Source organism: Megalops cyprinoides, chromosome 12 (genome assembly GCF_013368585.1).
Source record: "Megalops cyprinoides isolate fMegCyp1 chromosome 12, fMegCyp1.pri, whole genome shotgun sequence".
NCBI classification, from domain to species: Eukaryota; Metazoa; Chordata; class Actinopteri; order Elopiformes; family Megalopidae; genus Megalops; species Megalops cyprinoides.
This window is the reverse complement of record NC_050594.1, coordinates 35383936-35400907: the sequence shown is the minus strand read 5'-3', so window position 1 is coordinate 35400907 and position 16972 is coordinate 35383936. Positions and strand designations below refer to the sequence as shown.

General features: G+C 42.8%; 1 protein-coding gene across 2 annotated transcripts in view; it reads left to right on the top strand.

Moving 5' to 3' along the window:
- The first annotated feature begins 2218 nt into the window (after positions 1-2218).
- The window catches only part of baz1a (bromodomain adjacent to zinc finger domain, 1A), a 34955-nt gene continuing 20201 nt past the window's right edge, over positions 2219-16972 (top strand). For both annotated transcript variants that reach the window (XM_036541948.1, XM_036541947.1), the window contains exons 1-9: positions 2219-2307; positions 2662-2814; positions 6182-6460; positions 10932-11090; positions 11183-11284; positions 11800-11887; positions 12338-12472; positions 15338-15428; positions 16637-16836. In XM_036541948.1, coding sequence (XP_036397841.1) covers positions 2702-2814; positions 6182-6460; positions 10932-11090; positions 11183-11284; positions 11800-11887; positions 12338-12472; positions 15338-15428; positions 16637-16836 — 1167 coding nt within the window. In that variant the 5' untranslated portion in view covers positions 2219-2307; positions 2662-2701. The remainder of the gene's footprint in view (positions 2308-2661; positions 2815-6181; positions 6461-10931; positions 11091-11182; positions 11285-11799; positions 11888-12337; positions 12473-15337; positions 15429-16636; positions 16837-16972) is intronic.

Sequence of the window (16972 nt, the reverse complement as noted above, 5' to 3'; positions counted from 1 at the left end):
TTATTATTATCACCATCATTATTGTTATCATCATCTTACTGTAAATGCACGGAGTACTCATTTAAATGAGTACTCAGTGACAGATACATACATTTTCTTAAATAAATCTCTCCCTGCAAATGATCAGGATTAATATAAATTATCAAATGTTTTTGAATGATCCATCAAGTATAGCAACAGGAGAAAGACCGCTGACATTCAGGACTCTGAAATCAGGATTGTGCTCTGATGAAAATGAAATTGAATATTTTAATTGCTCTATAGCTAGTATGAAGTACCTTGTGATATTAACATAGTTCACTTAACACAAAAATGAACCCTAGTAGTGCAAAAACTTAATATTATGCAACAGGTTGGTATACAGCTGTAAACAAGGTCAGGTTCATCCATCTTGTATCAGTTTCTGCAAAAAGCAGTAAGTTGGAGCTGTAGTGCATAACAGAAGACAAAGTGAAGACAGAGGATATCCCCTCTGAGTCTAATAGAATACACAAAATTATTTGAACAATTATAATGATAGTCACACTTTCCATATCTTTTAATCAAACTGGATTATGAATAAATGGTAAAAGGGTGTTGTAGTTCAGGTGTATGGAATGGAGATGTATTAACTCCCTCCCTTGTCCCTGTCTTTGTCTTTCATTTCCCTCTCTTGTCTTTCCCAGTGCATCTTTAACATACCAATTAATTTGACTGAAAATGGTACATTATGTTAAAAAAGAATGTTCTTTCATACTCCTAAATATATTTTCCAAACAACTGATCATTTGGAGCAAATGATAACAAATGACAGCTTTTAAAGGGAACACTGAAACATCACCAGATTAGGAGCAGCAGCTCCAGTTCTGTTTTAAACATGAGTTTTAGGCTCCTGCTAAGGTTGTTGCAGTTGGCTCAGAGAGTCCAAAGGAGATATGAGGGATAGACCTGAGCAAGGAAAGAGCACTGTGGAAAGAAAGTGAACCAACAGCCAGTGCTGGAGCAGAATGAGGAAGCGACTGAGAATACATAATTGTAAGACCTTAGAATAAGGAAGAAGGACCTGAATTTAGGGAATTGCTACTTTTTCATATATTTACACAACATTCTCAGTTTAGTTCAACTTCATGTGAAAGGAAATGTAACAACACTGCATTTATTGTCAAACTTCTTTTTGTATAGATCAAATCATCACACTCCCCTTGGTTAAAAGAAACAAAGAATAATATGCCTAGAGCATGGAGGGGTGATGCCACTGAATAGGGAAGAGAGGAGTTCTGAGGTCTTTCCCTGATGGACTCACACAGGCTGATGTCCTGGATGTGTGGGAGGCTTCTATTAACAATATGGAAAGTGTAAACACTTGTGAAGTCCCTACATAAGTATAATATGCTATTACAGCCACAACTATGAGTACCTTTATTATTATTATTATTATTATTATTATTATTACCACCATCATCATCATACATTGATTTTACAATTCTAATATCCTTTATAATATTTATTTGAAAGACATCAGAGGCACTAATGAGGCCATTTTGTTGAAAATATTTACAGAAGAGTACAGAAGTATTACTTACAGGGTTCCTATGAAGATGATGAAGGTAAGGGTGTGGATCTGTGGATAAATATATTCAGATTATGATTATTACAAACAGAAAATACTGCCCATCAGTAGATGTTCGTTTTACTGGAACCACACGAGTTCAGGAAGAAACAGAAGGATGGCGATGTGCAAAAGAGTGGTTATAAAGGTTGTAAACAAGCACAAGGAATATAACGTAATCAAGTAAATGAGCATAACATGGCTGTTTACACTTGACATTCACCGAAGCATATTTCTTAACCGCTATTAATCATACAGCATTATTCCAAGAGTTCGAGTAACTGTGGTTCATTTTTAAGGGAATTTAATTAATCTGATAGCTCGCATAACACTATAGTGGCGGAAACACACAAATTGTTCAAATACCCACAGCAACAGTGCTACTCAGAGACCCGCATACGGCATACCATGCTTATTCTTTACGAGTCTCTGAGGCGCCTTTAGCTTCTCGAGCAACAACATTTCCTTGCCTTCTGTACTTACGTACGCCACATCTGATGAAACCATTGGTTATGATATAGTGAATGACGGGATAAACAGCAAATAGACATATGTATATTTTATTCAACGTCCGCCCCTACGAGCTTCCTCATCTAGAGTGAACTAGAGCGGATCAAAACTTGACGACTGCACACAAACGGCTCGCCGGAGAAGTGGGGCAGTCCTGGACTTTGTGTGTTTTTTCGGAAGCGGATTATCCTTCTAACTCTACACAACCGGTAAACATTATTTTCAGTCCTCCTCCTTGTGTGTGACGCCGCTTTCCTTTCGATTTTACCATGACTTTTGACATGATCAACGGTGAAACAGTTGGAGTGACACACTCAGAGAGCACATTTTCATGTGGGCAGGCATTAACGTCACTATTGTGTATGACCGGGACTGGGAAGCGTGTGTCATTAACAAAGGCTCAATTTCCTCTTGAAATTTCTCGCAAATAAGCACTTTCGTTCTCTACTTCACACATATCCCCGGACAACAGGCGCTCAGCTTTCGGTAGGGGAGGTTTTATGAGGGTTCTGAGTCATATCATGCCCGGTTTCTGACTTTGTTTTCCCTCCTTTTTTTGAAAGTCCCGTCTGAAGAAGACTTGTGATCGACAGAGAAAGGAAGATGCCGCTTCTCCACAAAAAGCCGTTTGTCAGACAGAAACCTCCGTTGGACCTGAAACCAGATGAAGAGGTTTTCCTCTGTAAAGTCACACACGAAATCTTCAGGACTTACGAGTAAGGCACAATTTCGCTTCATTGACGTAATGTAACGTTACTTATAATCTGGCTAGGTAGTCAGTTTGGTACTTTATCTGGGTTATCAAAATTAACTGGCTAGTGTGCTAATGTTTACCGTACGATATTAGTTGGCTAACGGCGGTTAAATGAGTCCAAGCCAGGATGTCACACCAAAGCTAACAAGCTAAGCTAACTTGGATGCCTGCCTTAACTGCTGTAACCAGCGTGCTGGCTAGCCGGCTAGAATAACCGAAGTGTCCTTTTATGATTGTAAAAAGTTTCATTTTCGCTGTAATAATATGTCTGTCTGTCGAGGTGACCAGTTAAACAACCCTGATCTATCTTAGCCAGCGATCTTTGAACGTTCAGTGACTTTTTAGCAATAACGTTCATTTATCTCGTCATCTAGCAAACATAATCGTTAGCTACATTGGCTTGCTTGTGAATAGTGTGCTGTTACAGGCTTTAAGGACAGGTGTAGAATGTAGTTTGTGTGTCTTGCTAGGCCTTGTCTAGTTAGTGGAAGATAGTAAACTCGTTCCGTAAATTTTTGTTGACTTTTTGGTACGAAATAGCTAGATCGTGTTGTAACCCATTCTCAAAAAAGACGAGACCGGCTAAGCTAACTAATGTTAGCTAGTTGACATAAAGCATTTTTAAATTCGATCAGTGTTCCCGGCAGGATATTGTTTGTTTGGGGAAAACGTGGTCTAGAGCCATTGTTTGAGAGTGTTGAGTCCGGGGGCATAACAAAAATGCTTTATGTCAACAAGGTAGCATTAGCTATCTAATGTTAACTAGTTGACATAAAGCATTTTAAACTCGATCAGTGTTCTGGGCAGGATATTGTTTGTTTGGGGAAAACGTGGTCTAGAGCCATTGTTTGAGAGTGAGTCCGGGGGCATACTGCCGTTTGTTGTAAATTTCCATATGTAAGTTTAAATTTCATTCTGTTTCTGTCACGTGTTTGGTGTGACTGGTCTGGAAGCAGCACATGAAAACAAAGATCGCTTCAAAATGGGGTCACGAAGGTTGAACAATGATAGTGGAAGGGAACAGCCCTCCCAACGACCGCACCATCCACTGAAGCCAGAGACCTGCGGTTTTCCTTAGATTAGTCCCAATGATTTGATGGCACCGATTCATTGTCTAGCCAGTGTTCAGTTAGTGGAATTACAACTCTGCACACACCACTAGAACACATGGCAGCAACGCGGTAAGGGATGTCTCTTGACATCCTAAATTATACACACACGCATTCACAAGCTGTGTAGCGCATATAGACATTACATGTTATATCAAAATGTATCTCAGATTTAGGAGATGCGTTCGCACACAGATTTGTTTTACACACATGTGCTTCTGTTTTTGTTGTCACAAGTCAAAGACTGGATTGATGGAAGACTCCAGTCTCAACTGTTGTAACCAAAACTTTGGTTCCCGGTGTTTTGAAATGTCCAGGCATTTTCCTCACTGCAGTAGAGTATCTGCTTGAGGGAGCTGTTTTATTATTTAGAAAAGACAGCATTGTCATTATGGGCAGCCTGTCTCACACTGGGTTGTCTCCAGACGTTCTCAATGTTCAGTAGCCACATGTTGCAGCTGTGCCATTATTTGATATGGCAGCTGTGAAAATGTCATGGTTTTTGTTTGCAAAATTTTGACTCCTTTATGTTCTTGCTGCTCCTCATGGTCTTGGTAAGACTTAGCTTTGCTGAAATTGTCCTTCCTGCCAGTTTTAGTCGTTGATTGACTTCCTGTTTGTAAAATTCTGCCCCGCCTGATATCTTGATACACAGCAGACAAGAACTATGAATGCATTTTAAATTGGAGTCACTCCATGTGTCAGTACCATATTGGTATTCATTTTAACTCTGTACTCTTTATGCAAACACTTTCCACTGCAGTGATGAAAAGTGGTACAGAGGTCTATATACACCCAAAGAAAAAACAATTGGATCAGTCTCATCCGAGCCATAAATCACATAACTCTCCATCTTTTCTTTTGGACCCAACACAGATTTAGAGAAAAAACTTGAGCAGTACACATGTCTTAGGTCTGCAACAGTAAGATTCCACCGAGTTCATCTGTAGGCCAGACCAGACAAAGCCATTTCATCAACATAAGTTTTGCCTTGTGCACTGTGATTCAGTGAAACTTGTTTAATAATGGATTATTGCTTACACGTACCCGAGGGGGGCAGTATCAGTTTATTAGATGTGTATGGATGCTTTCCAATGAAACTGAAGTTAGACACAGTCGGATTTTTCTAAATGAAATTACTAAGATAGATACTAAGATCTTTTTCCTTATTTTTCACTATACTGTTGCCCAAAAAGAGTTGTGGAATATTTTTTTCAATATTCAAATGACAATGGTACGTTAGAAAGTGGTGACCCTTCACATCATTTCTTACTCTTTTTTTTTTTTTCCCCCTTTTTCCATTTTCTCCCCAATTTGGAATGGCCAATTCCCCGAATTCTGGAATATCCAATTTATCATTCGGTCCCATTGCACAACACCCATTGTCTATCCGGGACAGCGTGGACAAGCACGTGCCCTCCTCCGAGACACATGATGTCAGCCACTGCTTCTTTTCACATTGCGGTCCACAAGCTAAGCTAGCGCAGAGATGAGTCGGAGGAAGACATTTCATATGCAGCTTTGGCACGTGGACCACAGGTGCCCGATCGACCAGCAGGGGTCGCTGTTGTTAATGGGACCAAAGCCAATGCCGATGTACCCACCCCTATCCCCAGCGGAACGAAGCCAATGTGTTCCAGCTGTGAGCTCCTGGCCACTGTCAGCTAGTGACACGGTCGGGATCGAACCTGGGTAGTAGCGTATCAACTGAGCCACTCGTGAGCCCTCATTTCTTACTCTTAATCTCATATTTGGTGCCTGTTATGGATGATTGTCTGGCACACTGTGGTGTATACCACAGGGAGTTGACCTTAAGATGTTGCTCCCTCTCAGAAGCACCAGCCATATCATTAAATTGTTTCGACGACATTCACACATGTTGTTTGTATAAAATATAAACCGTGACAGTGCAAAGAGATGGTATATTGTGTGTAGTCATGTGTTTCTGACACTCACATCAAGGGTTGTTTTGAATTTTAGGTGAGAACACCAATTGTGGTTCGCCCCTCCTCTTTTCACTTGTTGTCCCTTTTTACCTTATGATTTGTTCTGCTCATACCATCATTTGTTGTTACATATAAATGATCTAATCTGCTATCAATATCAGTTTTGTGCATTTGTGTCCATTGTCAGGTGTTAATTACACTTTAAAAAAGCATTTGCACCATGAGAGGTGCTGTACCGGCCTCTGTTTGATTTATGGACGGACTCATCCCACAGCGAGTTCTTTGAGAGGACCATCCTGTGCAACAGCCTGGTGTGGAGCTGCGCAGTGACGGGTAGGCCAGGTCTGACCTATCAGGAGGCGGTGGAGAGCGAGAGGCGGGCCCAGCAGAGTCTCCAGAGCTTTCCATCCTCGTTGGTGCTCCCCCTGCTGCACTTGGCCTCCCTCACCCACCGCACCCGCCTACACGAGCTCTGCGATGACGTCTACTCCTACGTGCGAGAGCGCTTCTTCATCGGGGAGACGGTGGACGTAACTGCACGCTCTGGAGTCAGGTGAGGCTGGGGCCCAGGTGGAGGGAGTTGTCTCCTTTTCCATGTTTACTCATACTCCTTTTCCGCTGTGGAGCTGGTACCAGACTGGCCTTGTTACGTTCCTTTCCCAATGTAGAGCTGGTATGAGGCTGGGTCAGTTGTACCCCTTTCTTACTGTAGAGCTGGTACCGACCTGGCTTGTTTGTACCCCTTTCCCACTGTAGAACTGGTGCCAGGTTGCCTCGCTTACAGTCTTTTCCTGTTAAGGTTATGGCCAGCATGAGCTGAGGCCAAAGTTGGCTACACAGCATACCAAGACCACCCACAGCTAAGCTGTAAGTAGGCCAGAGGCAGGAACATCTGCAGGCTGACTTATATGCTTCTATCAAAAATGATGGTAAAACAACCCAGAACACGAATTAAGCAAGCCAGCCTGGTTCCAACTCCACTGTGGAAAAGGGCAATGATCGTCTCAGCTCAGAAAGGCATTTCGACAGGGTCGACTTCAGAAGTGGGACTGTATCCAGACTGAGGCTGATTAAGCACAAGTTGCAGTAACTTTTTTTAGTGGTACACACCTAACTAGAGTCATGAGGTCCAGTCACTTGTGGGGCACTAGATAGAGATATTTATTTTGAATGAGCAGAGACACAATAAAGTTACAAAAAATGTTATTCACTGTCCATTATCGTTGCGTATGTGTACAAATACAAAAAACATTTTTTCTCACGCACCATCCAGAAGCAGAAAAAAGCTCAGCAGCACACAGCTAGCATCCTCCCAGGGTGAGAAACTTAGCTATATATTTTACACCTCCTCGCATCACTGGTGCTTTACAAGCATTGCAAATAGCAATTTTGTTATCCGTTTCAGATATTTCGAAATACTTCCGTACAGCTGATATGTTGAACCTTGTTGCTGGCGCTCATAATAAACATTTAGCGTCATCATGTGCGCATAGTTAACGCATCACCTTATCGGCAGAAATTTTCATATCTGTCGATGCCGATAATTAACTTAAGTTTTTATCGGCCGATACCGATGTCGTGCCGATATCATCATGCATCCCTACTTTTGGCTTTATCCACTCATTAAAAAGTCCTGTCACTCAAGCAACATTATTCCCAGTTGCCACTCTGAGTGAAGGGGAGAAAGCGAAATGCTGTGAAAACATTTTTCAGCGTTCAGCTTGAACTTTAGAGCAGGGCGATTCTGTTTCACAGAAAATTAACAGAGCAACATGAAAATGATTTCAGGATATTATCAGTTCTCTCCTGCTCTTCCATTCTTTATCTCAATTCAGCTGTTCACTAAAAAGCCAGTGTCCACGCACGCTTCTATTTAGCAGGCAGAGAAGGGAACGCATCTGCTCAGAAGCTGCCTGTGTGCAAAATGGGCTCTTCAATGACTTTGGTTAGAAAACATGCTGGATGAGACTTCAGAGAAGAGCGTAGATTGTGTTCACGCAGGGCATTAAGGTATTAGTCATTGTGTGAGGCAGAAAGTTATAAAACTTGGCAGTTATATGCTGATAAAATACTAGCCTCCAGGTCTTGCCAAGTCAAAAGGCTGTCCAAAGATTTCCTGTGTAAACGTTTAGCAAAAATACATACTTGCTGCATATTGTAAAATACTTACTTAAAATCCTAAAGTGGAGGAGGTTTTATGCACATATCTCTATATGTCCCTTTTAACAGGTAACATTTGGTTAATGCAACATGAAATTCTGATGTCAAAACAAAACAGTAAATCAAATAAAACCTTTAGACTCTTAGTGTTGAGCTGGGCTGCTGTTGTGAGTGTAAAGTGATGGGCTGAGAGGGACGGTCCCATGATTATGGCCTTGAAACATTCTTCTGCCCCCTACTTAAGCAAAGTGCTGTTTGGGTAGCTAAACAGGAAGGTGGACCAGGTGAGAGCAGGCGCTGTGGAGTCATCCTGCTAGAATAGGTGAGATCAGACGCTGTGGGGTCACCCTGCATCCTGCTGGTGCTTGTGTGTTTTGAAAGTGAAGTGAGCCACAGGCAGTTGGGGGAGCAACACCCAGTGCGCTGATATGAAGGGGTGGGGTGTGCCTGCAGGCCCCCGCCACCCTGAGCCTGTATCTAAGAAGGTTGGCCTCAAGTGTGCACACCCCTCCCCCAAACTGCGAAGGCCTGTCTGTGGGGTGTGTTGGGAGAGGAGGTGGGGTGGGGGGGGTGGGGGTCAGAGGTTCTGCCAGCTGCTCCCTGTATGAGGAGCCATCCCAGACATCACATCATGGCTCGAGCAGACAGGACCGGGGGGGGGGGGTTGAAGGCGTGTGATTAAATTGGCAGCGTGTGTCTCTTTGAGCTCTACCCAGCATGCACCGCTCTACCACAGTTGTTTCTTTATGCACTCCCCTGATGTGAGTTGTGTGAGCATGGTCCTGGCCGTTCCACTCTACGTGGGACAGGCTGCCACAGGGCATGGCTTTTCTTTAGTGGGCTCCATCCCCACGGTGATGTTTCCCAGAGTGCCGCCTTCCTGTTTTAGGGTCAGCTGTTCATTTTTGTGCGCAGTTCATATTTGCAGGGGTAAAAGGTCTGGAAGGATTTTCCCCAGTGATAGAAATAGCCTAAGTACTATGGCAAACATAAGCTCTCTCACTGCTGCTTAATACTCTCAAAATCTGTGCTTTTTGTTGTCAGTAATTTACAAATAATGACAGGATTAAACTTCTGCAAGGTAGGGCCAGCTCTTATGAAGACATATATTTATTAAGTCAAGCTGTAGTACCATTTGCACAGTTGTGGCCAGCAATGAACTGGCTAGCCAGAAGTTGTTGGCTAGCCTTAGCAATTAACAGACCTTGTTTTGTGAGCATTCAGAATTATGTTGATTTATGTGAATGATTTGACAGCAGAACGATGATCAACGGGTATCTCCTCAGATGCTGAATGGTCTGGTTCTTCCCTTAGATGTGTCTGGCATCCCTGTGCCATTCAGCCTTTTGCCTTATCTTGCATTATTACCTCTGTTTCACATGTTTTGTCACAAAATACTTTGCTTTAATATCCACCTTGTATATATGATTTAATGTGGCCACATTTGCATGTTGCACAAATACATGTTGCTTCTATGTCAGAGCGGCAAAAATCAGATCAGACAGTTCTGTGGTCACAGGGGCAAAACCCCGACACCACAATGACCATGAAAGACTTTATTTACTAAGGAATGTAGTGTACAATTTTCTATGGTCAGAGATGGGTCTGCTGTGGTCCTTATTAGGTTTGCTGTGGTCAGTGCTGGAGTATGCAGCTTCTGGTTGTATTCTGTGTTCCGTGGGTGGACCTGTTTGGTAAAGCCTCTTGCTGTAGTAGTTACTCTGCTTTTAAAAGCCCCATACCTTTAAACATAATGCTTTCTTCCTTTAATGGTCTAATTCTGTCGACAGTCTTTACATACATGGTTCTAAAACAGCACCACAGGTGTGCAAGTTAATAAGGGAGGAACTGCAAGTCAGGGTTCTGTATTCAGCAAGGATATCAAAAGACATTACCCTGACTCCTGGCAGCAATTGAAAAAAGAGATGTACATTTTCAATTTCTACCTGCTACAGTGAGTCCACATTCAAGATCATTTATACAGTGCAATGCTGGTGAGATGCAATCAGCACACTGCTTGGTGTTCTGGTGAGTGCTGGAGGCTCAGCGATTGCACGTGTTCAGGCTGTTCAGTGTGCTCAGCAGCAGATGCTCCTGTTCAGGCTGTGCAGTGTGCTCAGCAATGAGTGCTTAGCGGGCCCCTCAGAATATCTGCCATCCTGCTTTGTTGGTAATGTAGCGAGCGGCAGCTGGCCAAACCCACCTGACCGGATTACACTAATCTGGGAGGCCTGATCGCGGTGCCGCCATTAGCCTCGTGGTTCAGATAGAGCGCATGCTTGTGACTGTTGAGCAGTGGGCTGGATGTGCTGTGACACCAGCCTGTGCTGTTCCCCAAAGGGAATGTGTATGAGACAGCTCTCCTTCTGGCCCAGCTTCAGGCCTGACATTTAGCGCCCTTTGTGTGGAGCGCGGAATGTGGAAATGTGGTGTTTGCTGCAGTGTGCAGCTGCACGTGGCTGGCTGCTGGCTTGGATTCCTTCCAGTTTTACACTGAAAGCGAAAAATGAGCAGAAGTGCAGTTATTTTTAGCGCAATGCCATCTCCAATGTCTTGAATTTACACACAGCTCTGATTTGTCCTATCATGGGCCATTATATATGTATGTATGTACTGTGCATATGTATGTATGTACTGAGCTGTGTGTGAGACATGTGTCTCTGCGTCTCTGTTGTGTAGGTGTTTGATATGTGTTGCTGTGTATGTTTGTGAGATGTGTGCATTCAAATGAGTGTTTGGTGTGCTGTGTGTGTCAGCAAGATGTATGTGTGAGATGTGTGTGTCAGGCAGCTGTGTATGTGTGTAAATAGCATTCTCTGTGGGTGTGTGAGATGTGTGTGTCCCTCTGTGTCTCTCTGCTGCAGGCAGCTGTGTCGGATCCTTGAGGTACAGTCTCCGCAGTCCAATGGCACGGTCAACGGCCACGTGAAGCACCACATGGATGGGGAAGCCATTGTCATCAGTGACAGTGACGATGAAGGCAGCTCCAAAGCCGCCAAGTCCCCCAAGCCTTCACTCAATGGGTCAGTGCTCAGATGGCCATACCGTCAGTGTCAGCAGGTCCCAGTCCCTTTGTCATTATGCTCATACTCTGTCATCACAAACTGAAATACAGGAAGAAGAAAGCCAGTGTGAGCCCATCTGCATTCAAGTACAAAGTTGTGCCCCTCAAAGCAGAAGACTGTGAGCCCATGATCGTCAAAGCCTCTCAGATCAAGTGAGAGAATGTGCTGTTTTGTGCTGTTGAGAATGTGCTGTTTTTACATCATTTTCTGTGGAAAGCTGGTTTAGGTTTGCTGCAGCCTCTCTAAAATGGGACAAAAGTCATGATCGTTGTGTGCAAAAATAAATATCACATAACTACATATATACATATATATACATATGATACATATTCACTTGCTGAAGTACCAGGCAAGATCCTGCACTTTATCATTTTTTATGTGAAATGAATTGTGTCAAGGCTTAGTGTGTTGAATCCTTGTTAGTTGACAGGTATCCCCCCTAATGTTGTACCTGGCCCATGTGTAAGTGTGCTTACTGAGATGCAGTTAACCATCAGACCTCTATTGTGTATTACACAATTGTGTACCTCTAATTAATACTGCTGGTAAGAAGAGCAAAACTGTTGATGTTGACAGCAGTTGGACTTGACTCAGAAAGGCTTTGAGTTGCTGCAGAGCCAGCTGGGCTCCCTGTAACCATCCCTGTGTTCCTATGTGCTGCTTACAGTCGCAAGAAGAACGTGTTCTCACGGGAGAGGCTGAAGCTGCTTCTGAAACAGCACTGTGAACCCCAGTATGGAGCCATCCGACTCAAGGTCTGATCACATCCCTGGTGCTGCACCATAACCCATCCTCTTAATAGGGTTTGCAACCAGTCACATCTAACTGTGTGATCTGGCCCTAGACCAGGACAAATTGGTACATGAAATATATCCCATTTGCTTTAGGCTGTCACTGTGTCTGCTCCACAACTTCAACATGAGAATTTCGAAAACTATCACTTTGTGTGAGACTGTGTTTGTCAGCTATGGCAGAGCCTCCATGCATTGCAGCTTCTCTTCATGGACCCTTTGGTCTTCAGCTGACATCAGCAGTGGTTTTGGCTTTTATCTTGTGAAGGGAATAGTCTGCAAATGACCATAATTCATCCACCAATAATTTCAGCTCAGTCTTCCATTCATCGCTGTTAGTCAGTTGTGTGTCTGCAGTAATAACTGTATGGGCTCATGTGAAGTGTGCTTGTTTGTCATGGATTTTGCTCCTAGGCTGCGACAATAGCCAAGTACAAGCTGTCGGAACACAGTTTCTCCCAGTTCTTCCCTGACGAGCCGCCCGTCTTCCCCTTAAGTCCGGCTGGAAAGGCACGGAGCCGCCCACCCAACAGCTCTTCACCTGGTGGAGTAGGTGTTTCTTCTGCTACCAGTCTGTAATTATACCTCTCGGTTAGATTTCACCTGCGCACACCAGCTTTGGTTCCCGAGTCACTGATGTCATTTCAGTATTCGTTTATGAAATTATTTGCTTAATAGGTGCCCTTATTGTATGCTACCTTTAGTATAACCTAATATAATAATCTATTTTATACCTTTAATCTGTAGTAGTGCGTATGGCAGATGGAACGATGATGAGTACTGAAATGGCCAGATAAAACTCAGAAACACTGACATTTCTGGTCGTCACTTCAGCATAAACACAGGAACTACCCAAGCAAGGATTTGGAAGAAAGCAAGAAACGTTTAAGCACAGACTGCTTTCCTGTGTAAGCTCAACATTGCAAATTGATAGAAGCAGTTCAAGATAAGTGCCATACTGAAATGCAACAAAGCAGTAGCTAAATTAAGATCCATCCCCACAGCCTGAACAACCTTACACACTGCCAGCCAGTCCAGGCCAGGACTGCAGTCACCATTTGGTGTTATCTGATATGGACCTTGCAGCAGGTCCACAGATGACGTCAGATGATGTATATTTAATGGACATTGGTTTTTTTACAAAAATTATGGAGGATTATGTCAAATAGTCCACTTAAGTTTCCACAATGCCAGAATTTTGAATTTCCATATGACATCTGGGGTTGTGGTGGTTGGGGGGGTTTGAATTTATTCGATGGAAAGTTGTTTAAGTTATTTTAGGTTTTTTTCCACGTTGTTTTCGACCATTATCCTTACCATATTTGTGAAAGAAAGCTGGCAACACTTATTGTACTTATATAGTCAAAAGTGTATTCATTTCACCAAATAACATGTTTGAGACTTAATGAAAATATATGTGGATTACCTTCACTTGTACACGTAGGAAGAATAAACATGTTGAAATACATATGTAATTATTTTGAAAATGCAACCAAAGGACATAAAGGAGTCAGACAGAGAATTTCTTGATTTATTTCAACAGCAAATATCGCAGCCCTCTTTTGAACACTTCACTTTCCTAGCTTTGTTGGCGCTGTGGAACCTTTGGAGAAGGTAGCGGTGGAGAAACTTTCTATGTTCGAATCAGAGCACAGTGAAATATATGACATGACAGTTAAACTGTATCACCAATATTCATTTGTGGAGTAAAACTGGACGTGTCCTAAGAGTTTTTGGTTGGTGTTTGTGTTTATTTCAGTCGCTAGCAAAACTAGCCTGTTACCTAACATTAACTCTGCGTGAGTATAAGTTATGGTAACAAAGGACGCTCTCAACTGCATTTTGGAACAGCGTTTTTTATATGAAAAAACGCTTTGACCAGCGATTTTCATCAGAAAAAGGCGTTACGTGTGAACACAGCCTAACTTTGTTTAGCTACCAAGCCACGTTAGATACTAACGTTAGTCCAGTCGAGGTGTCTTTATGCAGCGTCAACTAACTAGCTTCGCTGGCTGACGTAACTTAACTCAGTACATGAATATCTATGTAAGTTAGCTAGGTTAGCAATTTAGGTGTAAAATTGGCTACATTAGTTATATCTTCTCTCTATCTACTATCACTGTTGTTAACATCCACAAGAATTACTCCCTAACTAAAAAAGTTTATACTTCATAATTTTTTTTTGAGGCTTACTTTATCGACGGCTTGCAACTTGCTTATCCGAGTCGATGGTTGTAACTACTATCCCAAGTTGACAGTACAGAAAAAATATCCAATCAGCTGTTTGTTGGCGATGAGCATCTGTCACACCCCAATCACACAAACGTTCTTCCAAACATTGATTGTTGATTGGCAGGTCATTCCTTTTGCCAGCTTACCTTTCAGTTTGAGATCAAGCCACCTCTCCATTTCTTTTTTTTTTGGTCAGCGCATAGAACTCTTACCATTGTTTTTACGTTCATTCTGGTATGTCTTCTAAATGCCTTTTTACGTTCATTCGGCTACTTAGGCGTAGCACCTAAGCCTTTCTATGGTAGGGAAACCCTGACATCAGTTATTTTTTCAAAACGTACATATAAATACACAAAACAAGAGAATTTTGCTTTAATAAAGGTAAACAATATTGGCTGTAGCTCAATAAGTGTGCAATAAATGTAATTAGAAGAAACGAATAGCAAGTGTTAGGGCTGGGCAGTATATCGACTTTTTAAGGTATATTGATATATTTTCAAACGGGATATAGAATGAGACAATACCGTTTATATCGATATAGTTTGATGTCACGTTACATAACCCCATTCTTCCGTAAAGCCGTGCCAGTGTTTGCATCTGTCCTCTCTCACACCCCGCACAAACCCGCCCCCACTCTCCCTCTGCGTCTGCGCGCAAACCCGGTGTTCTGTCGATTTGTCCTACCTTATCGAAATGTCTGTGTATCGCCATTTGGCCTAAAAATACCAAGATATAGTTTTTGGTCCATATTGCCCAGCCCTAGCAAGTGTCCATATTATATTACCCCTTCAACGTAATTTCTGCTGAAGGTATATAGCCAAAAAAAAAAATCAGTTTAGGTTATGATTGTGGTTGTGAAATCTGATTCTAGTTCAGTACTAAAAAGTGAGTTCTGTGTATACTGTCCCTGTGTGGAAAATGTTATTTTGGTAGTAATGACTCTGTGTTTTACATGAATACAAATACACAATTTTCATCATACAAGTGCAGACAGCTCCAATAATTTTGCTCTTTCGGTACTACCAATGCATAATTAATGAACCTCAGAACTGGTTTTGAAATGTAGTATCTCTAGTGTTTTTGACAACCTTAAGTGCATTACCGCTGCCTAGCTGGGAAGTGTAGTGCGGAAGTCATGCACACAGTGCACATGTAAGCATGAGTGCGTTTGCTCATCTTCAGGGCACTTTTAGCACGGATGGGGAGAGCGTAATGCGTGCCGCTGAGGAGAAGCTGAGACTGATGCAGCAGAAGGAGGAGATGATGACCCTGGGTGAGTCCATTGACATTGTGAGGGGGGAAGGTGACTTTTGGTGAGTCTTCACTGTGATGAAAACCCAATCATTGTAGTGGGGGAGGGGGGTGAGACTTTTAAATCCATGCAGTCATCCAAGATGCTCAGGACCATGTCTGTAACTCTGCTTGAACCAATCATGCAAACCATGAATGCAGTTACTCCTTTTGAACAAGTATTGCATGTCCAATCACACACATTTTATTTTTGCTGTAGCATATACTCTTATGGAGGGCACCTTGCACAACCATTTTTCAGTTTTATATTTTATCAACATATTCAGCTAGATATACACAGATGCAGTTCAGGCTAAGGAGTGAACGCTAAAGCACAACAGCAGCGCCCTGCATGGGATTTCAATGTGCAGCTTCAGGTTATAAACTTAGTTCCATCACTGCAACCCTTCACTGCCAACTAAGCAGTAATTTCTAGCTCCCAAAGTGGTAGCCTTGGGGGAAAGTGGTAGCCCTAAACTCCTGAGGGCTTGGGTATGGAGCCCTAGAGGTTTCTTGAGGAGTGACTTTGATCTAAAAAGTCTTGTTGTACTTCAGTGGGCATGTGATCCTCATTATCACATTACCACCATTTCGGTCTTATTCTATATTGTAATTACTAATTATTATTATTATTGCTGAATAAAGTCTCAACAGTAAGCTGTAGGTGGTGCCGTGCTGTGGTTTATAAATTCTCTTTCTGAGATGTTCTTGGTGAAGTGTATATCAGTTACCAGCAGGGGCAGTGTGCGTGCCTGACTGTGTGTAAAGCACAGTGTACAAAACAATGATTGAGCTGTGTCACTTGCCTTGAATGGCTGAAGGTCTGATTGCTGAATGCCAGTTAGTCCTGTTAAACTTTAAAACCATTGCTGAAAATGAGGGAAACAAAATGGTACTGTTAACCAGATGATGTGTCCTACTGAAATGCAGGCTTCTGCTGGCTGCTCATAATCATAAACAGAAGCCCTCTTTGCTAAGGACAACTCAAACCTTGAGGATTAGCCTTGACTTTTTAACAGTTTAGGCAGGACAGCTAAAGTGTAGTGAGATCAATGGTTCTGCCTTGGCCTCGAAAGACACCTGGGGATAGTTCCAGCCTCATAGCTGAGGCACTGCTGCGTTGGAATGTGAAGGCTCCTCTCTCCCACACATGTCTGACTGAGCTGATGACTTTGTGTTGGGCCTCTGTAGCTCTGGAGAAGACCAGGCTGAAGAAGGAGAAGGAGGATGCCTTGGAGGCCAAGAAGAAGGAGAAGGAGGATGCCTTGGAGGCCAGGAAGAAGGAGAAGGAGGACAAGGAGAGGAAGCGCGAGGAACTGAGGAAGCTAGTGGAGGAGGAGAAGCAGAAGAGGAAAGAGGAGAAGGAGAGGATGAAGGTGGAGAAAGAGAAGGTAATGAGCCGGATATGTCATCATTCGGTCGCTTCTCACTTCACTTGGGTGCGAGGCTATCCTGGTAAAGTGGCAGTAAAGGGGATGAAATGGTTCCCACCACTGACGAGTGGAGGTTCTTTCTGTGATACATGAG